This window comes from Hippoglossus stenolepis, chromosome 5 (genome assembly GCF_022539355.2).
Source record: "Hippoglossus stenolepis isolate QCI-W04-F060 chromosome 5, HSTE1.2, whole genome shotgun sequence".
NCBI classification, from domain to species: Eukaryota; Metazoa; Chordata; class Actinopteri; order Pleuronectiformes; family Pleuronectidae; genus Hippoglossus; species Hippoglossus stenolepis.
Window position 1 is genome coordinate 22,981,188 of NC_061487.1, and position 26,544 is coordinate 23,007,731.

General features: G+C 43.2%; 1 protein-coding gene across 2 annotated transcripts; it reads left to right on the top strand.

The window, feature by feature from the left end:
- Positions 1–215: 215 nt before the first annotated feature.
- Positions 216–24,578, top strand: LOC118110045 (protein arginine N-methyltransferase 8-B). 2 transcript variants are annotated; one of them, XM_035157596.2, is made up of 10 exons: positions 216–583; positions 4,422–4,667; positions 6,654–6,809; positions 12,173–12,236; positions 12,871–13,013; positions 13,941–14,028; positions 15,839–15,954; positions 19,085–19,235; positions 23,572–23,693; positions 24,423–24,578. In XM_035157596.2, exons 1-10 carry the CDS (start codon positions 404–406, stop codon positions 24,504–24,506), a joined length of 1,350 nt encoding a protein of 449 aa, XP_035013487.1. In that variant the 5' UTR covers positions 216–403; the 3' UTR covers positions 24,507–24,578. The 2 variants fall into 2 exon arrangements, with proteins under 2 accessions (XP_035013487.1, XP_035013488.1); XM_035157597.2 differs by having other exon boundaries at positions 4,425–4,667.
- Positions 24,579–26,544: the final 1,966 nt, after the last annotated feature.

Below are 26,544 nucleotides of genomic sequence, written 5' to 3' on the forward strand. Positions count from 1 at the left end.
TTTTAGAAACAACGTTGTGTCGGCGGAGGAATCAATCAAACTGGAGCCACAACCGTGTTTTCATGACACGCTGCTGCTTCTCCTGCTGCAGAGCTTCTGAGATTCCTATCTGCGCTCACCGGGTCATGGGAGAGGAGGCTGCGTTCAGATCCCTCTCTCTCTCTCTCTCTCTCTCTCTCTCTCTCTCTCTCTCTCTCTTTTCGTTTTCATCTCAACTCAGCTGATGCGTAATGATGCCTTTTCCCCTCCTGCTCTCCAGGAACCGGCGGACTGCAAACTTTTGCGCCATGGCACACGCTCCGCTCTCTAGGAACACTTGCTGCGATGCCTCTGGGACCTGGTGTAGTTTTGCGTCTTTCCACATTCTTAGGATTTCTAAAGAGAACTGCAGGCTGGGATGTGAATGAGAACTGTTGAGGAAGAGCCTGGGAAAAGGATCGAGGAGGCGCATTTTTTTGTTTCCTCTTTCACTTCTATCAAGTGTGTACACATTGTTCTCCCTCTCCTGGCTCTTATGGGAATTAGACACTCGTCCCGCTGCATGCTCCTCAGGAGAAAAATGGCGGAGTCTGAGAGCAGTGAGGTAAGTGTGAGAGACACCTTTATGGTTTAGGCTGAAATGCGAGCGGTCACTTAGCGTGGACTCCGATGCGTCCTGCACCAGCGCGTCCTGCAGCAAGCAGCCTGCAAGTTGCATCCCGGACACGATGCTGACAGGATGCTGGGTGTCAGTGAGACAGCAATCTCAGTAATAGTCTCTCTCTCTCTCTCTCTCTCTCTATCTATCTGCAAGGATGTGCACACCGCCTCTCCACCACCAACCCTGACACAACAGGCATTTTACGCATAACAGACGAGTGAGCGTTTCCAGCGAGAATCGAGTGCACTTGAGAATTTCCATGCATAGTCTTACTGGTGTCTCTTGTTTTAAACCGTGTAGCCCCCAAGGTTATGAAGCTGTGCAGGTGTTTTCAGTGTGATGAGGAGGATTATTCTCACTTTTATGTTTTACTATAGCAGACAGGACAGTGAGAGGAAGGAACCAAAAAGTACGTGTTCTTCCTCCAGCCAGTTCTATACGCATCCGTCGGATCTAACTGTATTCTCGTGAAGTTAAATGTAAAGAACCAGTTTTAAAAGGATGAGGAGGAATAGATGTTTTATCTGCTGCTGCTGCTGCTGCTCTGAGATCAGCGCTGCGCTGTCCAAGGTGCTGCAGCACGTTGCAGGCGAACCGGGGAAAGCGGGGAGTTGGTGCGCATGAGGAGAGCGAGTGTGAGGAAGTGGGTGAGCTGAGGAATGATGTATCACCGGCACAGGGGAGTGGTCTCTAGATCCCCACCTCTCTCAGCCCCCTCCAAGAATCTTAGATTGCAGATTCTTCCACTTGCACCCCCCCCCATCCACATCCTGACACATTGCAGTGGAGAATCCATCCACATCTACACCACGACCCCCCCTGTGTTATTGGGTCCATGTGCCACATTTGTATTCACAAAAGGGGTTGAATGCTGCAGGAGCGATGCACGTTTCTTCTTTTTTGGAATCCTTAAAAGATTCAAGCTCCCTGTGAAGTTGCCGACAGCTGCATGTAGCTTCATTATACATTATTCATCACAAAACGTTTCCTCAAAGCGAGGTTCATTCATGGGAGAAGCTCTTGTCGAGGCTCTCAGGATTTTATCAATATGCTTCTGTCTGAGGGCAAGAAGGCAGCTGGTCAATTACAATAAAAAGGCCTGAGGCAGGATGGATGGAGCTTTGCCCTTCTCTTCTCTACTGTCTTGGAAAATTTGGGTTATCAAAGGCAGCTGAGTGCTGTGATGGCAGAAAACCAAAGTGATCCTCCTTCCTAAAAGTTATAAGTTATTTTCCATGGTATGAAAAATTCAAGATGCTGATTTCCTTTTACTGTTTGAAAGTTAAAAGCTCTTAAACTTTTTTTTTAGGATCTGAAGTTCAACATCAAACTTTGTCCTGTTTTGACATCAAGTTTACAAACCAACCCAACTTCTGACCCCACCACTGACTTCAGGAGTCAAACAGGGGTCGACAGTCAAACAGGAACAAAGTGACTCTGTAACCTATGCATCAAGTGAATGTCCTTCTCAGATAACAGGTCTCACCCGGAGGTGCAGTGATGAGGATCAGAACCTCAGATGTGTTTATCTGCAGGGACGTGTGCCACCCTCTCTCTCCTGTGTCAGGGCGTCTCAGTTACACTCAGTGCAGCCGCTCTCATCTGTGAAGTCAGCTCTAATCTATCCCTTAACGTCGCCCTGCAGTGATTGTGTGTCTCTGCACTGCACCTTTTGATTCTTGAATTAAACCTGGCATCCTTAATCACCTCCTCTGCGGCCCTATCCTGCAATTATCGAGTCGTAGGATTGGCTTGTAGCCATTTATCTATCCAACGAGGATTTCTTTAGAAAGACGCCTAAATGTAATCTGCAGTCTTTGAACCTGGGAGCGTGCACATCCTATTTCTGACCTCACTGTTATTTGAGGGGAGTCGCTGCATGATTCAATGAAAAGCATCGATTACAGCACAGACTCAGACAAAGTGCATTTGATGACCCTAATGATTAACATGCTGTGATGATATCTCCATCCCAGTTAGTAGGTTAATGCTGTGGTGGCTGTGGTGCACTGTGCCTCTGCAGATCAGAAACACAGATTAAAGGATTAAGAGACATTCAATAGCAGGTCTTTGCTTTTAAATCAAAAGTCAAACATTCATTAAATGTGTGATCTTTTATTAATCCATCCCTGAGGTTGTTTGTACCAAGTATATACTTCAAATCTGTGAAAACTAGAGAAAGGCAGCACTTACAGTTTACGATTACTATGGTTGTCGAGTTTAAAAGCAGAGCAGTTTTTGCACAACTGTATTAATTATTGATTTATTCAATCATGAATTAATCATTCAGTTGTCTATCTTTTGATGTTACACGTGTACAGCATGTACAACTCTCAGGTTTGCACTCACAGTGGTGATTTAAAGTTCAACCATGTTCACCATTAAAGTGCATCCGAGGTTAACGTCTTTCCTTTGGCAGACATCTGGTCATCATCCAAGGAAATGGAAAACTTTGAATTGATGATGATGCTAAATGAAAAGTCAGGGGATCCCCAACAGGACGACAAAAATTAAGTAGATGAATGACTCTATCATATTTAATCGTATTCTCTCCAGAGTTGAGTTTCAGTGTCGTTGTGACAAATACAAAACCTGTATCTCAATTTAAAGGAATAAATAAAAGAGAGAAGGAAAGGAGGTGAAATAAGAGGCAATTAGCTCACACAAGGAAAATTAATGTCACTGACAGAAATCAGACTTTAAGTGCATTAGATCCATGTGTCACACTGTGCTGTCGCTGTAATTCACAGCAGTACGACTTCATCTATTTATGAGGTTGTCCATCTTATTGACTCTGTTGCGTGTCAGTCCTGCTGCATTATATTGAAGTGATCATTCAATACAGTCGTAGTTTATTTTAAAAGAGACTCACAGTAACTGAAATAGGAGATAAATCCGACTCACTACAGGAGATTATAGTTTCTATATCAGAGCTGATGATACGTCTGGTATATTAAGCTGTGAATGATACTGTAGCCAAATTAAAACATGCAGAGGAATGGTTTGAATTCTGTCAACAGCATGTTGCATTAAATCAACTGCACTTGTATAACACTTTTCTATTTTAATTGACCACTCAAATCTTTCAAACATTTATGGGAAAACCAGCAGGGACAGTGACAAACAGGCTGGAGGAGATCAACCTCCAACCTCAAGTCATCGGGCGACTCACTGCCGACAATAACATCAATCCTGCTTTACCATTATAACCTAAAACGTTTCTTCTTCCACGTGAAATATCAAATACACTGTTGTCATGAAAAATCCCTGTCAGCTGTCGAAAGCACATATTTCTGTCCACCGTGCCAAGTGTTAATCATGTATTTTTAGAAGCCCGAACATTGTAATGAGAATTAACAGCAGAACAGCTCCCCTCGCTCAGTACTGAGAGGCTGGGCGTCTGTTTCTCCACCCCCCCTCTCTCTCTGTCAGACTCCCACACCAACACACACTCCAATAGCCAGATCTTCCCAGCAGGCGTTAGAGGTGAGAATCAGGCCATTATGGATGTCCCCTCTGTGCAGAGCAGAGTCTTTCTGCCTGCTGACAGACTTCATGTCAGTGATCAGAGGACGATCCAGATTCATGGGCTCTGCTTCTGACAGCAGATGGAGATATTAAGGGGAGTGGATGATGAATCTGAGCCAATTACTGTCCTCCAATGCAAACCACAACATCTGATTTGCTGTCACATCCTTGTTTTGTTTCTTGCTTTAAAAAGGTGTTAACCTGCAGAAAGTTGGGTCAAGTGTTTCTTCATCTTTATCTCTCCCCTCTCCAGCAGCCGCAGACGCAGCCACAGCCAATCCGCATAATTCCATCCCAGTCGGCGCAGCCCGTCCCGTTGCCCAAACCTGTGCCTTCCATCCAGCACGGGACGAGGCCTCCGTTCCCGCCACACACGCCGCACGTCGCCAGCCTCCCGAGCTGCACGGGGCGGGGCAAGATGTCCAAGTTCCTCAGTCCCGAGGATATGACCTCACGAGACTACTACTTCGACTCCTACGCCCATTTCGGTATCCACGAGGTACTGTTCCATTACAGTGAGACTTACATACAAGTTCCTTCTTCTTCTCCTGATTTGATGATTAGAGGAATGTGAATCATGCGACAGTTTTTGAAGTTAAGCGATAAGAGATTTCAACAACAAAAAAATCCTGTTTGCACATTCTGTTTTTTCCACCACATCTTTTATAAAAGCTCCAGGACAAACATAAGCTCTTGCATCACATGGTTAATAGTCCACCCTATGGATTAAGCATCTTCCACTAATTGTATGAATTCCCAGAATCAAATAGAAACACACACAGATGTTTACAGCAGAGGTCTAACTATAACTGTCACAATCCTGACAACAGTTTTTTTCCTCATCGTATAATCCTGGGTTTAGAGCTGAGTCAACAGAAGTGAATGCATCTGGTAATTAGATTGTAAAACTGTGCTCGGGAATCCAAGATTCAAACCGAACCCGTAAACATTCCTTAAAGACCCAGTTGACATTTACATGGGCAGTAATGTTTGCTTTTGACGTTTCCATAAATGGCTTCGATAAAACCGTTAAACCTGCGACTTCCTGTTTCATAAACAGTGCGGCTTACGAGTCAGTCGAGTCGAGCTATTTCACTGTCACCATATCAAACAGAAGAAAATCTGCAGAGCTTCACATCTTGTCGAGGCAAAAAGGTCCATAAAAGTTGACTTTATTGGCAGATGATGGTTTACAAATCTTTTTTTTTACTCTTTTTAGACAATAGTTTAAAAGCTCCCTCCCTATATCTTCCTAAAGTACCTCATGAGGATTATGCATGATAATCTTACATCTTATCCTCCTGATCTCTACCTCCCTCATCAACCTCTAAAAATCTAAGGCATCATATCACAGACTGTGGTTGAGGCTTCAGTCGGCCAATGTCAACAAAGAACCTGAGATCTGATCCTTATTTGAGAGAAACGTCCGGCTGCATGGGAGGCTGCACTTAGGCCGGCTGCCATGTTTAGGAACTACTCAGACAGGACTGTGAACAGATTATCTTGACCACAAACCGACCCTCAAGAGGAAAAGGTACTTACAACCACATATTTTAAATGTTTCTATGATTATTTTTACACGCCACGTAAATATGTCTTTAGAAATGTATATAAATGTACATAAAATGTGGTACAGGACCACAAAGCTGCAGTGAAAAATATTCTAAACAAAGCATCGGCTTCCTTCTGGCCATCTTTAGAGAAAAGTCCTTCATCACGTCGTCAAAGTCCAACTATTGGATGAGTTAATCCTGGATATTATGACACATTAAAACATGATTTAATGTCGTAATTTACAATCACAAAAAACAAAAACACCTGAACCACAAAATGAACACTACGTCTAACAATAAATCATGAGGCCAAGGTCCCCCATTGGCTGCAGGACCCCGGACATGTGACCGCTTGGGCCATGAGTTAATCCATCATTCCTCGCGAATGATGAAACTTTTAAACTCCTCAAACTTAGTCCTTATCAAGAATGAGACACGATTTAAGACATAAAATTATCTGTCTCTCTTTATAGCCGCCACCATTCGAGATAATGTGTCTCTCCGGTTATCTCCTCCCTCAGAGTTCAGCTGCATTCTCAAGAGAGCAGACAAAGCATTAGCGTCTGTATAAAAAGAACGTTGTTCCCTGTTTGACCTGTGAGAACAGTTTCATTTTATATTTTGGGAATGTAGGCCAGGCTTATTTTTGTCATTTCTTAACAGTCTTCACACTCGTAGAGAGAGAGACAGAGAGCAGACAGGGCTTATTCAGAAACACAGACGGTGGATTTAACTGTAGAACCATTCGTCGGAGATAGAACAGTGATGATAGATTAGGTGAAGCTTGTGGGTTATTTGTCGCTGCTCCGCAAATCCACACATCTCAATGTCTAGCCAGTTATTTTAATTCAACAATCATCCCTCTCCCTGGGTGGGGGGGTTCTAGCTGTGTAGCCATTTTCCTGATATCATTCATCATATGTTTAAACCAGGAGATGCTGAAGGACGAGGTGAGGACGCTCACCTACAGGAACTCCATGTACCACAACAAGCACGTGTTCAAGGACAAAATTGTGCTGGATGTCGGAAGCGGGACCGGGATCCTGTCCATGTTCGCGGCCAAGGCCGGGGCGAAGCACGTGTATGGGGTAAGACATGTGTCCTTTCAGTGGAGCGTCATAATGCCCAACCATCAGGAGGGCCGATCGCCGCGGCGCCCAGTCTGACAAGCTGCACATGTACGACACGTGTATGGCTGGTACATACATTTGGATCGTTTTTGTCAGCTTCCCTGTAATCGTCCAGGAACATCCTGTCTGACAGGCAGGTGATAAAAGCGTGCGGCCTCTCAGGCAGCTTGACAGAATGAGCCGTGGCGATTTGAGCGCTGTTATCGTGTACTGGAGCAGAGGTAGTTGCTAGTCAGGGCATGTCTGAGAGTAGACGTGCTGGATGCACATCACTAGCTTGACTACGTGGAACTTATTTTTGCATTGGAGGCTCCAGACGGCGTATATTTGCTTCAGGGAAGGAATGATAAACTTGGAATTTCCAACTTGTTCCGAGTTAAACTGGTTGACCTTGTGTGACTTTGCCTCATGTTGTACGATTCTCCTGCTTCTTCTCTCCCCCCTTCTTTCTATCTCCCTGTTTTTCTACTTTAAAGTTAAATATCTCTTCACCTTTGAGTTACTGCTGTCCATCTGGAAGGTTTTAGCCTCATAAATGGGGCCAAGATTTCAGGGATTTACTTCACTTTTGACTTAGATCCTCTCAGTTTTAGCTACGCCCCAAAACCTCACACCTTTCTCATACCTGAGGCTTTAAAGCTCGGCCTGAAAGCCGGGTCTGGTGGAAGGTGGAAGAACTGGTTTCTGGGCCAAGAACAACATCATTCTATCACATAGACCTCATTAAAGTGATAACTTAAACCCTGGATCGACTGAGTGCCCGTAAAAGACTCTCTGGTGCGAAATTCCATATGTCAGGGCCACATACCCTGATACAATAAAATGAATTTTGTTTAGTTCACGTCCCATCTGATAACATGGAGAAGGCAGGGTTCATGGCCTATACTGCAGACAGCTCCCAGCAGGTAATCGAGAAACTTGTCATGTCGTCCATTCTGATATACTGTACAGTCTGTGCTGGGAAGCAAACGTGGTGATTTAATGTGTTGACTCAGGCTCAGATGTTTGTTTGCAGTGCACATTGACAGGAACTGATCCCACCTGGGACCACAGTAAATCATTTAATGTTTTTATTGGGTGGCACGGTGGTACAGTGGTTAGCGCTGCGGCCGCACACCAGGGAGGTTGTGGGTTAATCGGAAACAGCTGGCCGGGGCTTCTCCGCGTGTTCTGCATGTTCTCCCTGTTATTTTTGTGTGGAGGCTCCAGACAGTGTATATTTGCTTCAGGGAAGGAATAATGAACTTGGAATTTCCAAGAGACTCATTCTGAGCTTTACTGTTTGACCTTATGTGTTTGTGTATGTTTATGTGCATGTGTTGCCTCGTGTGTTTGTTTGCCTTCATGCCTTCTGCTGTCTCACTCAGTCCCCCCCCCACCCCCCTTTCTCTATCATACTTCTTTTTCTGCTTTGCTCCACATTTGTGGTACAACTGTCCAGCTGGTCGGGTTTTAGCCTCATAAAAGGGGCTAAAGATTACAGGGATTCAGTTCACTTTTGAATGAGATTCGCTCAGGTTTTTGCGTTTTTCTCCAGATGCTCCAGTCAGGTACATGTCCAGTGTGTAACTCTGGGATTGGCTCCAGCCCCAGCGTGACCCACAAATGAGGAGAAATATGGCGAATGAATGAACTCAATCATGAGTTGCGAGGGGTTTTGTAGTTGAGATGCTGCACTCTGCTTTACACAAAAGTGACAAAAGTGACAAAGTAAAGGAGATGTTGATGCATGAAGTTTATGTACCATGTTAAGGCCGCTGTGGTCAGAACACAACTCTTCTCTCTTGAAGAAAGTCACCAGCGTTTCTCAGTTTATCTGCTGTCAAGTGAAAGTTCACTAAAAATAGTTGGCATCCAAATGTTTTTCTAAGAATATGATGTAAAATACCAATAAACAAAACTCCTGATATTCCTAAATCCAAGGAGATCCCCGTGATGCTTTCTTTCACCTGCAGGTTTGTTGATAAGTTTAACAAAAGGTAGCTCACGTGAGGTTGTTGAACAATTCCAGCAATAAAAAAAACTTTAAAATAGGCTAAACTAATTATTTCCAACATGCTGTGTAACTCACGGGTTGTCCGCCCGGACAGAAAAATGCCACAACACCTGGGAGGAGTCAGAAGCTTGAGAGAAGATCTAGTCCACAAGGATGAGCACAGTCACAGCGACTCTTCCCGACACTAGTGGGGTAATAGGCAGCTTGCGTGTGTGTCTGTGTGTGTGTGTGAGTGTGTGAGTGTTGACTATGTAAACACGCCTTGAGGCTTCAGTTCTCCCACTGAGGCGTGACTTTGACGGACACATGGCTAATGGCTGTCTCTTCTCACAGCGCTTCAAGCAAGAGATGAAGTATTATTGCCAATTAGAGGGGCCGGCGTTGGCAGCACACAAACAGAATACCCACACATACATGTACACAAGTATTCCTGAAGGTGCACGTGCCTTCCTCACACCAGCTGCAACACTTGGGCATCGCTGTATGTTTGCACAGTTGATACTGACAGTTTTTTAATGGGCAGATGGATCAGCGCGGTGCCAGAAGGGCTGTGGGCGCCACCAGCAGCCTCCTGACGGGTCCTCGACTAATAGGGAGCAGCGCATAGGGGCTGCTGCAGGGAGGCAGAGTCCCAACGTCCTGTATCCAGGCTCAGTGAGACCTCAGCTAGAAACCAAACGCTAATTCCCAGCATCTATGTTGTATTGTGTTGCAATTTCCAAAAAGTGGACGTAGGTTTTTGATCAGCCCCCATCTCCAACTGACAGGGATGTAAAGAGACGTGATGGGCTCTATGTCCGAGTGAGTTGTTGGTTATCATGTAGAGAAAAATCAAACTCTACGTCACTGAAACACAAACGAATGGTGGATATTTCCCATGATCCCCGGTTTCCTGAACCAGAAGAGCTGCCACTCCTCTAAATACAACAAGCTCTGTTCAGGACTTTTGCTATTTTAAAGGTTTTCTGGCTGAATATTGGAGACGAATGCTGTTTTTTAACGACTCCTTTGTCGTCTAAACCAATCTAAAGTTTGTGTATTGTCAGTCAGTGGACCCTCAAACTATTTTCAAGCTGCAATTATAATGTAACACGGCTGCATAATTGAATTTGTGTTCCTCACAGTTGGTGTGCTGCCCGTTAAGCCCTAATCAGTTCCTTCCCCCAAAATAAAACACCTCATTCTTCCTAATGCTTTACAATATTGTGGCTCACCTCATTTTTTTCTCAAAACTGGCAAAGATCCAGCTGATTATTTTTTCTACTACGCCATCTTATTTGGTTTAAAGAAATAGAAGTAGTCACAAGAGCATCATCATTAAAACACAGGTTTTCTAACAAGGTGAAAGTCGAGAGTCACCTCGAGGAAGCAAGTTCGCCGAGAAAGTAGTTGAGACTTCATTTGTGCACCTGACAGTTGTTGTGGTGCCCATGTAGGCCTAATCAGTTCCTGCCTCCAAAATAAAAGACTGCCTAGACCTCATCAGTCCTCCACGAGAGTCCGAGGCTCAGCTTCAATTCATCACTTCTCCACAATGGTGCCGGCCTCGCTTTGTCTTTTTATTATCCGGAGCACCTCGAGTTCATTCAAGAGTCCTCTGTTTGATTGGGACCAGATGGATTTCTGCAGCGGTGAGAATACGTCTGCACACCTCTGACAAACAGAGTCTCCCACTGGGTACAACACAGCGTACACACTCGAGTGGAAATCTATACCCCCGGACTACCTGGTGCTGGGAAAAAAACCGTATTGACGAATGCCTCCTGCTGAATTGTGTCCCTGCTTTATTTGAAAACTGTTCACTAGAAATGTCCACAGTTTAATGATGAATGATGGAGCTTTATTAAATTATAACTCTCTTATAGCTGACGGCCCCATAAATCAGGCCTGAGATGTGGATTGGTGGGCAGGACGGGAATTATAAAATAAAAGGGAAAGAGCTCAGGATTGAGGACAGGAAACGAGTAAAGGAGAAAAAGGTGGAGATACTTCAGGGAGGAGACAAATAGGACAAGAGCAGGGATGTGAGAGCAATTTAAAAATGTCAAAAGAATAATGAAACGATGGCTGAGGGTTACATTAGGGATAAATGGCTGCTTGCTGTTGAGCAGCGACTAATCGTCACCTTAATTACTTACAGCGAGATGCTCTGACAGCACTTCAGCCTCTGTGATAACATAAAATCCATCCTTTCATATTCTTTTACCTTCCTCTATTTTCAGCTTGACTCCAGGACTCCTGTCACAATGCTTCATTAACCTCGGTGCAGGAAGTCAAATGATAAACTCACTTGCTCGTACTCGCCGCCTTCGGGCTCACACGTCACGAATGTGCCATAAGTGATAAAACCTACTTCTTGCAATCACACAGGAAAATCCCTCGATGATGAGCTTTCACAAACTAAAGTTTCCTTTAAACTGGCAAAGCTTTGTCATGTTTTTTAACCAGGTGAAGGCCTCGAGTGTTTCATTCAGACGCTCGCTAAACACATGTGACCTTGTTTTCTGCACCACAGATCACCTTATGGGTGGCTGCGGTGTTGGACAGACAGATTCTTGCTCGGAGCAATGATCCAAAAATAAAGCCGCAACTCTGAGGTTGGACCTTATTCAAAATCACACACAGATTCGGAGGGTATTGTGGATGCTGTTTTTGATGTTGTCTCTGTTTTTTTTTTATCTTTGCACTCTCTTGATGCACAACAAATTTCCCCTTGTGGGACAATAAAGAACCTAACCCAATCTAGACCCTTTAACTTACATTGGATGTTCTCCCTCTTGTCCTATGTTCTAAAATAAAATTAAATGCAACTTGTAAATTGACTGTGTTTAAAAAAGCAATTTTAAAACGACCACTCTAAACCTACAACGTCACATTCACATCGTAAAGCAGCTCTTTGTCTATCAGACACCATCAACACACTGTTAGTGCGGCAATCAAAAGCGATTCAGGGTTGAGTTTCTTTCCCAACGACACCTCAGCATGGGGACAGCTGGAGATCGACCCACTGATCTTCTACAGTGGATCACCCACTCTACCTCCTCAACCACAACATTAAGATTGAACATAAATAAAAATCTAATGAGAATATCATCAGCTTATGCAGCACACCACATTGAGATGAACCCTTTTATGTGGTGACGCCGTGAGCTGAATAAATTCAAATTGAAGACACCTTCTCTTTGAGTTCACCAGTGAGTTCTGCATCATAGGGAAACTGAGGACATGTGCATTGGATGTTCCGTTAAGTATATTCTTCCAGGAAGCATCACAGTCCTTCATGTACGCTCAGTTAATTCATTTTTTTTCCTTTCTATTCTGCCAGATTGAATGTTCCAGTATATCAGAGTACTCCGAGAGAATCATCAAGTCCAACCACCTCCACAGCGGTAAGAGCTGCTGCTCTTCCTTATCTCTCCGTTTTGACGACGCTGCACTTCAGTCTGCGAAGGGCTGCAAATAGGTTACAGCCGTGACCAACAGGTAGAGGAAGGAGGGAGCGCAGGCAGAGGAGATGCAGAAGAAGGAGAAGAAGAGGGGTTGACGACTGTTAAACCGAGAGGATGATCAAACTGCTCATTTGTATTCCCATGTATAAACACGCTTTCAGCTTGTGTTAAAACATGACTCCTCTGCAAACGTGAAATCAAGTTTCAGGCCGAGCCCCTGACTGTGCATCTTCCAAATAAGAGCACCATAAACCTTCCCTGTCAGTAAATGCCCCGGCTGTAAACCTATGAATATCAAGTGTGCACAAGTAATTGAAAGACGAGCTGACAATAGTTGGAGTAACAGGGTTCACGTGACATTGTATCAGCAGGGAAACTCTTCTGCAGCTCTTTGTCAAGGCCGAATAAACAAATATGAACTCAGCTCATCACAGGCACCTCCACCGATTCCAATACAATCAGCCAAGATGTGGTTGTGTAGACGTGTCTCGTTCATGTGTTCCTAAAATTTTAATTATAATATGTTTATGCCTGATCGGTCGGGATGGTTTTAAAATACATGCGTGTGTTTCAGTGATCACCATCTTCAAGGGCAAGGTGGAGGAGGTGGAGCTTCCCGTCGAGAAGGTCGACATCATCATATCCGAGTGGATGGGCTACTGCCTCTTCTACGAATCCATGCTCAACACCGTCATCTTTGCCAGGGACAAGTGGCTGGTAGGACGTATGGAGTCTGTGGGAAAGACACATAATGATATGAAAGATTAGTGGAACAAAACAGACCAGAAATGTAATTTTCAGTTAATAAAAGCCTCCAACAAAAGACCTAATACCAGCATCTACACTGAATGTATTGAAGTGAAGTAGAAATTTCTATCTAATAAAAAAAGTAATCATTGAAAGTTTCCAACCTTTTCAGCTGGTGAGCTCAGAAATAGTTTGTCTCTAGTTGAATATGAATAATTTCAGAGGGCAGACATTTTTTAATTATCCAACACAGAAATAAGTTTTTGGATTACTTTGCGTTGGAGTTGATTTTGGAGTTACATTACTGAACCTTGAAAAAAAGATTACTAGTTTTTTTATTTATTTATTTATTTATATGTTGACAGATTTGACACTGTCTCACTTAATGAAATAAGTCCTTCCGTAGGTTTACCCATGGACATCATAGATTGTACATGCAGATGGACAATAGGTCTCCAAGTCCAGGCTGAAAAATACCAGCATTCACCTTTAATAACCAATAACCCATCTCATGAAACTCAACATAATCTCACAAACCACAGCTTTAAAACAATTGTTCACTTCATTGCTAATTGCTAAACCCAATAATAAACCTGAACACGACATGCAGGTTGTATAACCTACCATTTAATTAATAAGTCTATAAAATAAGAAATACTTCTTTATGAATAACGACTTCTTATTTATGTTTGTTAATTATTGTTGTTGTAAAATAATGTTTGTGTTATAAATCAGAGCGTCTACTCGTTCCAGTCTGAGCGCAGCAGGAACAGCTCAATAATTGAAACCTGTTCTTGGCTGAGAAATGAAATGTCACCGACGCTGAAATCTACACCTTTTTTTTTATGTGTTCAGGATTAATTGCTGAGTCGTTTCTTCGCCTCATTTGTCAAACAGAAACCCGGTGGATTAATGTTTCCTGACCGAGCCTCGCTGTATGTGGTGGCCATCGAAGACAGGCAGTACAAGGACTTCAAAATACATTGTAAGTTCAGTGTGTGTGACTGTCGGTGGTGGGAAGTAACTAAGTACATTTATTCAAGTAGTGTGCTTTACTATTTTACTTTTTACTCCACTTCATTCATTCAGCAGCTTTAGTTAATAGTTCTGGCTGCCGACATCTTAAGAAAAAATAGCGTTTTGAATTTTAGACATCTGTGTTGTTCATCACCAAATAGTGATTTTGTCCTTCAAACTTCTCACATGGTTAAATTTCATTAAATGATCCAATATTTCACCAAAAATCGAATATGAGCCGAAACTCAGAAAACGATTTATTTTTGTGTTTCGCATTAATAATCTCACGACCCCTCAGATTTACCTGATGTAATATGACATATGTTAGTTGTCACTTTTTATTCTCAATTCTATCGTTCATTTGAATGTGGGGGAAAAGTTCCTATTTGATATAAAAATATGGAATAATAGTTGGAACAAACCAGTACTTTTACTTTAGTACTCCATTTTGCAGCCCTTACTGAACCTTTACTTATGAAGGCCGATTCATGCAGGACTTTTACTTGTAAATTAGTATTTTTCAGAGTCATCATCCATCATCTATCATATTTTACATTGATCTGAATACAGTGTTCCTTCCACCACAGTGCTGAGCGCTCCTATTACCTGGAGCTGTACTGTGAAACTGTCGTCCTGTACTGAGCTGTTCCTTGTTCTGTCCCTGCTGTACACCGTGCAGCTCTCAGGTGTCTATAACCAGGATTATGTCTCTACATTATAAATGAGTCATCCCTGTACAACATAATCTACACATCCACATTGCAGTCACACAGATGTGGGAGCACTCACACAGCACACAACCTCTCCGGCTCTGCAAATGACTTTTCCTCGGGCGTAAAAAACCAGGGGCGATAATTGAAATTGTTATAAGTCAACAATCTTTCCATCCGTGTTTCATCGCACTCCAAACCTGCCAGGAGGACTGTGGGTGATGGTTTTACTGCCGGACACGAAGCATAAGCACTGCACTAAAGCCGCTGCACGACCTAGATCACAACAGGCAAAGTGCACAATGGCCCATAGGCCTCCTACTCACGCTCCCCATGCAGCCGGGGAAATTATACAACCACAGTACACCAGATAATATCCGGGGAAAGTAATATTGCTCTATCTCACTGCAGCGCCAGCCTTCCCATCATACTCCAATTTAGTCTGCCATTATTCTGTATTTCAGGAGCATACACGAGGCCAGACTGGAGTGAGTGGAGTGCGGATATTGACCACAAGCTTCTCTCTCTCCAGGCAGACGGCCAAAAATGACCTTTAGACCGAGTGAGAAGCGGCCCCAGTGAAATACTCCAGTATTCTGAGAGCATTCTGTCATTAGTGCTGCTCTGCCTTATATAAGTTGGCAGCATGCAATGCAAATACAGTATTACAAAAAGCCCCCGGAGGTTTGTGACCTGTTCATTATCACCAGCTCTTCTGCTCGCTCAAGTAGTTCTCTCCTTTTGGGTCACGGCAGCTATTTCAAAGGAGCTGAATGAATAATGTATGAGTGGATTTACCCTAAGCAGCAAGGAAACCCGAGGTAAGAGCGTTCAACGAGCATCATGTTTTCAAATCAATATCTGAAATGAACATTGTTCCAAAACATCAGGAGGTCGAACTCAAGCTCTTTAAGAAAAACCACAACTAGTGTTGTTTTACATCTGCAGTTTGCACCTCATGTGACCAGGGAAACTCCATCAAACCATGGAAAGACTAAAGACTTCTCGTTTATTTGTGATATAAAAATATAATTTTTTAAAGTAATGAAATGCTGATGTACTTTACAGGGTGGGAGAACGTGTATGGCTTTGACATGACCTGTATCCGTAACGTGGCGATGAGGGAGCCGCTGGTGGACGTCGTGGACCAAAAACAGGTGGTGACCAACTCCTGCCTGGTCAAGGTCAGTAAAATACATATTCATATTCTAGCTGAAAAGTGTAAAGCCTGGCTGCATGTCAGCTGTAGACCGAGCACAGTGCAGATGAGGGTTTCCAATGTGTTCAGTATTTTGTCATAACCCTATAGAACTGTTGCTGTTTTCAGATATGAAAAGTTCAGAAACTTGGGTCTGCAACAGGAGACACAACAGGAACATTTACGGGACATTAAGACAAGAAGTGGTGCCTGTGTATGGATGAGACATGACGTATAAATACTGAGATCGTCTTTGCCTGCGTCTTCTACATGTGTGGCACCCATGTTTTTAATCCAGAGATATGTCCCTGCTGTTTTCCACATAGGCTCCCTCGTTTCTGGGGATTTTACCAGGGGGATGGCAGGAGACGTTCTGGAAAATATCCAGAGCAACTGACTTGGACATTTGCATTATCACATACAGCCCCAACTAAGTAAACACATATTTATAGGCACATGGTTCAGGCCTCTATCAGAGTAATCTCACAATCTCAATACAAATATAAAGCTGAACCTCACTTTTAACAGGCATTTCAACCTTTTAGTCAAACTGAGCTGAAGGAAAAATACTTTAACACTTAAGTTTAGAAGTCCTAAAGTTATATAAGTAATTTAGAGCTAGCTAGCTGACGCTAAGCAAGCTAGCTGAAACTAGCCTGCATCATGATGGACGAATGTAAAGTAACACAACAGCAGAGGAGCCACACAACACAGTGAAACACACAGAACTACTGTGGGAGCTCGAAACAGACCAGTGGTAAATCTCTGGTTTCCTGTTTCACACTCAGGTGGATCCATCCATGTTTCCTTCTTCTCTTCTTCTCTCAGTTTACTGGCAGATCACAACTTAACGTGCACACCGCCACCTCCTGTACAAAAGTGTGTTACATCATGTCAATTAACACATTTCCTGGAAATCAGCCCTGTAACAGTGTCTTTTAAAAAGATGATCCCGATGTCTCCTATTCCGTCTCCTTCTGTCCCACAAACCCCCGGTAGTCAACACATACATATTTTTCTTTTAAATTAAATTTCCTTGTCACTAAAACTGATTCTGAAGTAAAATTTCAGACTTTCAACATCAAGTTGACTCTAAACATTTCAACTTAATTCTCGAAATGCAAAATAAAAACAATCCTCTGACTTAGTCTAACTTTATTCCCGAATATGAATCTTCCTCTTCTCACTTTTACGCATGGACCCAGTTCTCTTCCATCATTTATTAACTGTCGATCATATCACGATCTTCATTGGGACATGTGGTGTTACGCTGAAGCTCAATTTAATACGACCCAATCTCAAACCTCATGAACTTCATAAGCACCATCGTCAGCTGTGGACAAAAACTATATGATTGATAACTAATAAGGATGATTTTATTGTGTAGTGAATCATCTTCAGTGATTGGTAACCATTGTGTGTGACGTGCTGCAGCTGGTAGAGTTCAACCTTGATGTGTGGCCCCGTCTGCTCCTCTCTCTGTGGATTAGACTGATCAGGTTGAGCTGTGCCATGCATGTCAATAGCCGCCTGTCTCCTCCTGCTGATTGTGCTCCTGGTCACGGTGACCTTCTTATCGCTGGCATTGATTCGACAGCTCGGACCCGTCTCACCTCTCTCCTGGAGGAACACCGCTCTGCGATCATACCTCGACTTCAGCCTCTTTTCTACCTTGGACGGTCCAACGTTTGTTTTCCTTTCATTATAACAATGCAGTGAGACAGCAGAGATATTATCGGACATGAGAGTTTAATGAAAATCTCTATGAAGCTGCTGGGGGATGCTGCTCCTCTTTGGAGAAAGAAGCCGTACATCAATGTTTACCCCGCTGACGAGCTTTATTGTCTTTAAATGGATTACTGACTGACCTCATTAAGGTTGTTGGGTGGAGGAGTGGTACACACAGGACCTCATGTTATTAAACTGCTGTGTGAAACCTCGGTAACAATACTCAGAGAGCGTCATTACCAGGTATCACCCTGCAGAAGATAAACACATTAAACATTAACAACCTGCATAATAATTCTCTGCAAAGATGTATCTTGCTTTCCAATGGTAAACATTTCAGTGCAACACTAATGCTGCCGTCTTTAACTTGGAAATATGGCTTTGAGAAGTGCACGACCACAGTAAACATCTAGTAAATGTGCCAGCGGAGGGAATCTGACATTAATATCTCAGTGTTTTTTTTTTTTATTGCCAGCAAACAGAAGGCTCATTCCTCCGCAGCGAACGTGGCATCTGGCAGCGAAGCCGATGAGCATCTATTAGCGTCGATGGTACATGAAACTAGATTATCACACCTCTGCCTACATGTTTACCCTGCGGCGGGGGTTTCAGGTGAGCCGCACTCCGCCTCTGTTACTCGGCTCATCAGTTACTGTTGGTACTCGCGACAGCAAATCGAGATGTGGGACAACATGTTCCTCGCTGAAAATGGCCAAGTCCTAGCGGGATGATGAGATATCAGATACCCTGTTAGACTGATTGGAACCAGGGGACATTCACAGATTGGGATTGATAGCACCGTTATGCATGAATTACACGAGGAATCCAGTAACGTGCGTGACTCAGGCCCCTTCTCCTCGTTATACTGGCCTCATTCTGGGCATTTAGTAGGATCTGGCCTCGTAGGGTTTGGTGGTGACACTATCTCCTGCAGGAAGAGGGCGAAATGTACTTCCTGAGGCTGTTTCTTTTCTTTGTGCATTAAACGTGACATTACATCTGGGTTTATTCCATTAGCAGGAGCTCTGTGGTAGCTTCATAACATTAAGATGAACTATATACCCGTGGCAAAAAAGCAAATAAGAATACTGTCAGAATACAAATTCTTTTAAAAATGGTTAAGGGGGAAAACTTTTGACTAACAACTTGCACTTTCAGGGTTGTGTTCGGTGGCCGAGAAACATATTGCAACGAAAATGTTTCCAGGGGACCCAAAAAAGTGATGGACCTGGCTGCAGTTCAATGCTTTGAGAAGTTCCATCACCACTGACGAGAAGCAGACTTCAACAAAGTGTTTTCTTAATTTGCAGTGCGTTGAGCTCTCTCGACCCCCGTACTTGTGTCTGTGTGGTCCAGATAAACGTGAGACGAGTTCTTGACTCTTTCAGGAGGTGGACATCTACACGGTGAAGCCGGAGGACCTCTCGTTCACCTCGGCGTTCTGCCTGCAGATCCAGAGGAACGACTACATCCACGCTCTGGTCACCTACTTCAACATCGAGTTCACCAAGTGTCACAAGAAGACTGGTTTCAGTACCGGTAAGAGGCCGCACGCTTTCCCCTACATTACACCTGCATCTCCAAAGCATTCAAGCTGCACTAACTAAATTCAAAACTTTATTCACCTGCATTCACTGAGATGCATTAGTAAAACATCAGCAATGAAACAGCACCCTCCAGTGGTCAGACTCTGTATCTTGACAAAGGCCATGACAGAGTTGTTTCTTTACCGAAGCTGTTTGTTTCTTTTGGTTCCACATTGGTATTTCCTGTTTGTTACAAGAACTTCATACGATTGCAAGGGAGGAATTATTACTTTATTCATTTAGTTTATAACTTTATTTATCAGGGGCCATTATCAACACAACCCAGTGAGCCAGAGTTTGGTATAAAGCTAATTTACATCTGCTGTCGCACGGTGGGAAAATATAAAAGCCCAAATAGTGCAACACAACAATATCATAATTAACAACAAATAACTGACAAAATTCAGGACTTCACATATAAAGTATTATACAAACTATAAATAGTGTGCATAATTCAACCAAGGCTGAAGAGGACTCTTAAATGTGCCAGGTTATTTTTTTTGGGATGAATTATTCCTTTGGGAGTTAAAGAGGAAAGTGATAGAATCCTGGATCCGGACCATGATCCAGATCTGCACCAAAGTTGAATGGGTTCTTTCCTGACTCAACCCGCTTCCTTCCACCAAGTTCCATCCTGTTTTTGTGAAATCTTGCTTACAAACTAACAAACAAACAAACGGATAGGGGTGAAAACATAACCTCCCTCTCGGAGATAAATATAAACGTCTCTGTTGGTAAACGGTTCCAAAGGTCAACGATCACATGATTTATCTTAAGTGTTTTGTTTTAAAAATACTGGTTTGCATTACCGTTGACATTTAATGTTGGAAATTAAACCCCCAGGGGTCGGAAATTCAGTCCCTCAGTATCATAACAACCTCACCAGTCACTTGTCGTATTAATATAGCTGTAAAGTAAAACCAGGCTCAAAGCATCACAGCGGCCCAACGTACAATAAATCTGACGTTCAGCGTGTTTCCTCCCGGAGCTGTGCAGCTTCTAAACTAATAAATAACCTGGTTATTTCTCCCAAACAGGAAATGTAATACGTCTGTTTTGTGGTTTGAGTGAATTGACTCTGTCATCTTTCCTCGTGATGAATTGAAATTCCTCTGATCGTACATACATACTCTTAATGTGGAGCTTATAGAGGCTTTAAAGACGTGGATCACATTGTGTTAGAAGCAGTTCAAATCAGACTAACTGATTAAAATGCTGCTGCAGTGGTGTGTGTGTGTGTGTGTGTGTGTGTGTGTGTGTGTGTGTGTGTGTGTGTGTGTGTGTGTGTGTGTGTGTGTGTGTGTGTGTGTGTGTGTGTGTGTGGCCTGGGTAAAAATCAGTGTGTGATTGACCTCTAGTGGTGCTGGAGTGAAGCACATCTCTTAACAAATACTGTATAATGACATTGATGATTGTACGTTAGCACTAATTAATCAATCAATCAATCAATCAAATTTTATTTGTATAGCCCATATTCACAAATCACAATTTGTCTCATAGGGCTTTGACATGGTGTGACATCCTCTGCCCTTAACCCTCAACAAGAGTAAGGAAAAACTACTTAAAAACCCTTTTAACAGGGAAAAAAGAACGTAGAAACCTCAGAGAGAGCCACATGTGAGGGATCCCTCTCCCAGGACGGACAGAAGTGCAATGGATGTCAAGTGTAAAGGAGAACATCAAGATAAAGGTTTTAGCAGCATTGATAAGGGTAAACATTTTGAAGTATAACTGAAGGTCAGTGAATTGGTGGATTAATGTCATTAATGGTCAAGTGTCTGAGGAGAAATACTATGTATCGAGCAGTCCTGCTGCAATCATAGTCTATGGTCAGCAGCCAGCAAGATCATGATCCACCATCAAGATCGGATGCCACTATAGTCCACAGTCATTGTTCACTGCCGCCATGAGGATCCATCATCAGCTGCCACCTCGGTCGTGGTCCACCACCAGTATCTGATGCCAACACGATAAAGGATCTGCCTTTGTTATCACGATCAGCCAGCACGATGCAGAATCCGCCATACTGGATCCACCATTACGACCTCTGATACGTGATCCACAGATCCTAATCCATGATGTGGCCACAGCCGCGGCCCTGGATCTGCGGACGATAAGGCAAAGGGACTCCGGGGAAGAAGTCAAGTCAGTAACATGTATTGATGGGATATGAATTACTTTGATGTGATAACGATTGAGAAGAGGAAGGAGAAGCTGGAAAGAAAAGCCCGTGTGTCATGTGTCCGACCTTCTAGACCTATAGCAGCATAACTAAGAGCAGGTCTAGGACAAGCCTGGACCAGCTCTAACTATAAGCTTTATCAAAAAGGAAGGTTTTAAGCCTACTCTTAAACGTACAGATGGTGTCTGCCTCCCGAACTGAAAGTGGGAGATGATTCCACAGGAGAGGAGCTTGATAGCTGAAAGCTCTGGCTCCTACTCTACTTTTAGAGACTTTAGGGACGACAAGTAAGCCTGAATTCTGGGAGCGCAGTGCTCTAGTGGGTTGATAAGGTACTAACAGCTCTTTAAGATATAATGGTGCCATATTGTTAAGGGCCTTGAAGGTGAGGAGGAGAATTTTAAATTCTATTCTAGATTTAACCGGAAGCCAGTGTAGCGAAGCTAATACTGGAGAAATGTGCTCTCTTTTCTTGGTTCTTGTCAGGACACGTGCTGCGGCATTTTGGACAAGCTGCAGAGTCTTTAACGACTTACTGCTGGAGCCTGATAATAAGGAATTAGCAGAGAGAAAATCAGACTGGCTCCTTATCCTCTATTAAATCGCTCCTAAAACAAATTAATAAACATGCTTTTACTGGAATTGTGGTCTGAATGTGCTCTTATTTTTTTAAGTAATCTTACGACCCTGATTTTTATACAATGAAATCTTTGTGTCCCTTATTTTATTAGATTATTTTCATTATCTTATATTGTTCTGTTTTATTTCTTTATTTCCTTTCTTCATTTTGCTTCTTATGATACATTATTGCTTGACATTGCTTTTATCAGTTTGTTCTGTAAAGCCCTATATTATTAATAATAACAACAACAATAAGAAGAAGAAGAATTTTTTTAACCTATTTTCTGCCCTCAATTCCCTTTTATAGATTTTTGTACGTGCGGTTTTTTGTCTGTCAAGAAAGTTTTCTATTGTCAGTCTTGAAAACAGCTTCTCATCTAAAACTTTAAGATACAGCTCTAACGCTCACTTTGTCCAAAGTGTGTGATTGATTCCCCGCACACAGTCTCGAAAAGATGTTTCCATCAGACGCACACGGACTCAGGTAGCAGTCAGAGTTTCATGCCGGTCGGTGGAGTTGGAATCTCATTTGCTGAATTAGCATAGGAAACGCAGCTCTACCTTTTTCTGTGTGAACTCCTTACTGAGCCGTGCCCACAGACCGAGAGCCAGCTCTGTGCACCAGTCATACTGATGGGCAGAGCCCCCTTTAATGTGTGGACCCACAAAGAGCTCGTCTCTGAAGGCAACGTTACCCGTCGGCCCCAGGACGGACGGCAGATATTCGATTTAAGCGCTGCTGACCTTTTGAATCTCAGCCAAGCGATCAGTGATGGTCCGGCCCCTGGGGAATACACTCACATTCGCTTTTTTGGGTTCTTGGGTTTCAGGTTGTACTTGTGTGTGTTTCCATCACTCACAGAACAACGCACACATAAAGTAGCACAAAAGACACAGAGTGAAATGGTAATGAAGGCAGAGCAGCAGTGCAGAGGTCAGGAATGCAGTTGTGCATTTTCTAGCTTTTACTTCAGTGTCTTCGTCTCTAGAGGAGAAACCTGCTCCTCATGACAAGGACACGGACTCAACTCCCTGCATCTGTTCCTCCTCTTCCTCTGTTTGTGTTTATGCTTTGTGTCACACAGAGAATTTAAATGTCATCAGATCCTTGGTAGCTGTGAAAATGATTAACTGGGTGTAAAAAATTGGCATCGTGGATAATTTACTGTTTCTTTTCCCCCTGACACAGTTTGTTCATAACAACTTCCTTATACACTTTCTTATAAAAAGGCCTAAATTGTACATAACAGCTTTCCTCATAGTTAATGAGTCATTTATTAATTATTCATTTTAAACCAATGACAAAAGCTACTTTTATGACGTCATTATTAATAATTTATTTTGTAATAATCTGTTATATCAGAAGTTACAGATTTCATTTGTGCATGGTTTTTAAGTCTTTACCAAGAAGTTATCACATACAATTTCTAAAACCGTGTGTGTGTGCGTGTGTGCGTGTGTGTGTGTGTGTGTGTGTGTGTTGCAGCTCCAGATGCATCTTACACCCACTGGAAGCAGACCGTGTTTTACCTGGAGGAGTATTTGACGGTGCGTAGAGGAGAGGAGATCGTGGGCAGCATCGCCATGAAGCCCAATGAGAAGAACATTGTGAGTATAACAACGCTCACACTGTGATAACCGTGTGTTGAACTCTAACACCGATAATGGCAGCGGCTAAGAAATGACTCATTTCCTGAGTTGTCTCCCCCTCCCCCCCACACAGGTGGTTTTCCCCTCAGTGTTGGACTGTGGTCAAACAGGAAGAAGCACCGCAGCCGCTCTCTGACAAACAGCAGCAGATTCTCATGTGTCCTCTCCTGCCCCCGAGGGAGAGGACATGTTGCTTTCTGCTGTTGTCTGACTCAAACAGTTTGTGTTTATGTAAAACCTCCTTCTGCCAGCAGGTGAAAATCCAAAACAGAATTGCACATCTTAATATACGTTTCGTCACTTATTGCCAGGAGGGTTTTAAGGTATTTTTTAAAGGCACCAGGCAAAAGGGACCTGGAGGACCCCACATCAAACTATAGCCCTCCCCCCCCCGCCCCAAGAAGCACATGAAACCAAAGCACATCATTATTAATTAACATAATTAAGGGTCAGGTAATAAAGTTTAAGTGCAACCCCCCCCACCATCCCAGGCACATCACACACACATTTAGACATTATACTTCAACCAAACCTCTAAAACCATGAAGCTTTTGGCTTCCATCGGGGTCCCCCTCTCAACTCAGGGCCCCCCCCTCCCAGCTGAGGGCCCCTCATTCTCCTTCGTTGCCCACCCTGCTCATTACTTGACACTTTCTCTTCTCTCCCTCTCTCTCTGTCGACCTGCAGCGCGACTTGGACTTCACCTTCGAGCTGGATTTTAAGGGGCAGCTGTGTGAAGCGGCCATTTCTCACGACTACAAGATGCGTTAACTTTGACACTGAGGGGGACGCCAGTGCCCCGTCGAGTTCCACCCCTTGATCACCAGAGGGAGACGGAGACACTCCCCCGACCGTAGACCAGGAAAGACCAGGCCGAGGAGCGGGCTAAGAGGGCCCCGCTGACATCACTATTGTCACTTGGATGAAGGCAGGAAGTCACTAACTGACGGTGAACAGCTCTGAATGTAACACTGACAAAAAAAAAGAGGTCAGGGATATTTTTTATTCTCGATGAATGTCAAAGATTAATCGATGTACGTGTGGTGTCAGATGGAGTGATGTACCTCTGTGTTCTCTTTTTTACGATTACTTGAACCTTACGGAGCGACGCGTGACGAATTACTGTACTGTTCACATTCTGTTACAAATAGAGAAACAATTTGAAGGCATAGTTCTTATGTCGTACTATGTACTGTAGGGAATGATTGTCAGATTATAGTTGTGTAAATTTAGCAATGTGGGGAAAACCTAGCAGCAATCGAACGCCAAAGCCAAGGACCAACCTGCGTACGTGCCGTGTATGTGAAAGGTGACGTGTTTGCATCGTCAGTGTACAAGTAGCTTTTCTGTGAGTGTGTAATAGGTGTCGACGCTCGAACTGGTGCACGGCTTGGACTCCAGACGTGCCCCCCCCGTGTCGTCAGTTTGAGCTGTGAGGTTGACAAGCCAATAACATACCTGCCCATCCCAACTGCCTGGACCAGGTGCCGGAGTGCTCCTAGTTCTTTTTCCCGCACTGATGCATTTAGCCGTTCTCTGTAGTTTCGTGAGTAAAGACTGACCACGCTCCTTTACGGGAGAATTTAAGGCCCGGGCATAAGAAATCAAATAAAAGATAAGGAGATTTTGACAATAAACACTGTCGCCTCGTATCAAGAATGTTCTTGGTTCGAATGGAGACTCTTGATTGGTCGTATTTTGTATCAATCTGTGCAGCGTGTACCCCACCTCTTTAGGCTCTAGCTTTTCCACGATCTTCAAAGATTAACGCTAAGGTGATGGATGGATTTAGATAAAGAAGATAGAATTTCGAGAATAAGATCCAAATGTTGAGGATAAAGTCAAACTAAGTCAGAGGAAGATCATTTTTTGCCACTTCTACTATAAAAATACTCTGGTTCATCTACTCTTAGTTGGAGAAGTAAGTGACAGAGAATAACAACTTCAGAATGTTTGGTTTAATCATTGACAAACTTGTATTTATCCATTACACCTTATTTCAGTTTACAGGAATACAACCACCGCCTACAACACAAAACTTTCTACTTACTACTGATCTTTATGTACTTAAATCTTTCAATTTCAAGTGAATTATTGATATTTTGACTTCAATCTCAAAGTGCAAAAACCTTCCTCTTCTCCTCTTCTTTCTTGAGCCTGACCCTAATACTCTCCCGCACTCTTTACTGGTTTGAGATAAGACATCACTCAAAACACAGACGGGAGCCGTTCATCCTTCAGTCTACATCTGGACATAATTGATACTAACTAGTCCAACCTGAAATACATTCATGAATCCCTTTGTACCAGGAAGCTGTTGAGAACAGATGTTTCTCATCTTTTCCTGCCGGTAACGAGCTCCGACCTTCAAAGAGCAGCGAGTGTAATAATGATGAAAACTGGAGACACACCGTTCCTGTGCCGGGTTCCATGGTGTGGAGTTTACAGACAGCACGAAGAAGAAGAAGAAGAAAGTCTTTCCACTTCACCTATGCTCTTACTGAACTAACGTCATCGCCAAGGTAACCACGGAGGGGATTTTATTCAAATCGAGACAGAGGCAAAAGATTATCACTTTAACGTTTACCTCAGATATAAAACACAATGGGTTTTTTTTCTTTCTTTTAAAAGTTTGAATCTTTCCCAGTCGGTAATTTGTGTGTTTCTATGATATCGTCGTGTTCAGAAACAGCCAAGAACCAGCCTCTGTCACCAAAGTGTAGTGTGAACACAAAGAGGGGGGGAAATACAGTCGATCAGTTCTAAACAAGCATGGAAGTGATGCTGTTAACAAATCACCTGAAAGTGC

What these genes read in the sequence shown, in the direction of transcription:
- LOC118110045 (XM_035157596.2), top strand. Translation starts at nt 404, where the DNA reads ATGAGAACTGTTGAGGAAGAGCCTGGGAAAAGGATCGAGGAGGCGCAT. An exon ending in CGGAGTCTGAGAGCAGTGAG is followed by an intron (nt 584 to 4,421) that starts GTAAGTGTGAGA and finishes TCCCCTCTCCAG; the next exon opens with CAGCCGCAGACGCAGCCACA. An exon ending in CCAACTCCTGCCTGGTCAAG is followed by an intron (nt 15,955 to 19,084) that starts GTCAGTAAAATA and finishes TGACTCTTTCAG; the next exon opens with GAGGTGGACATCTACACGGT.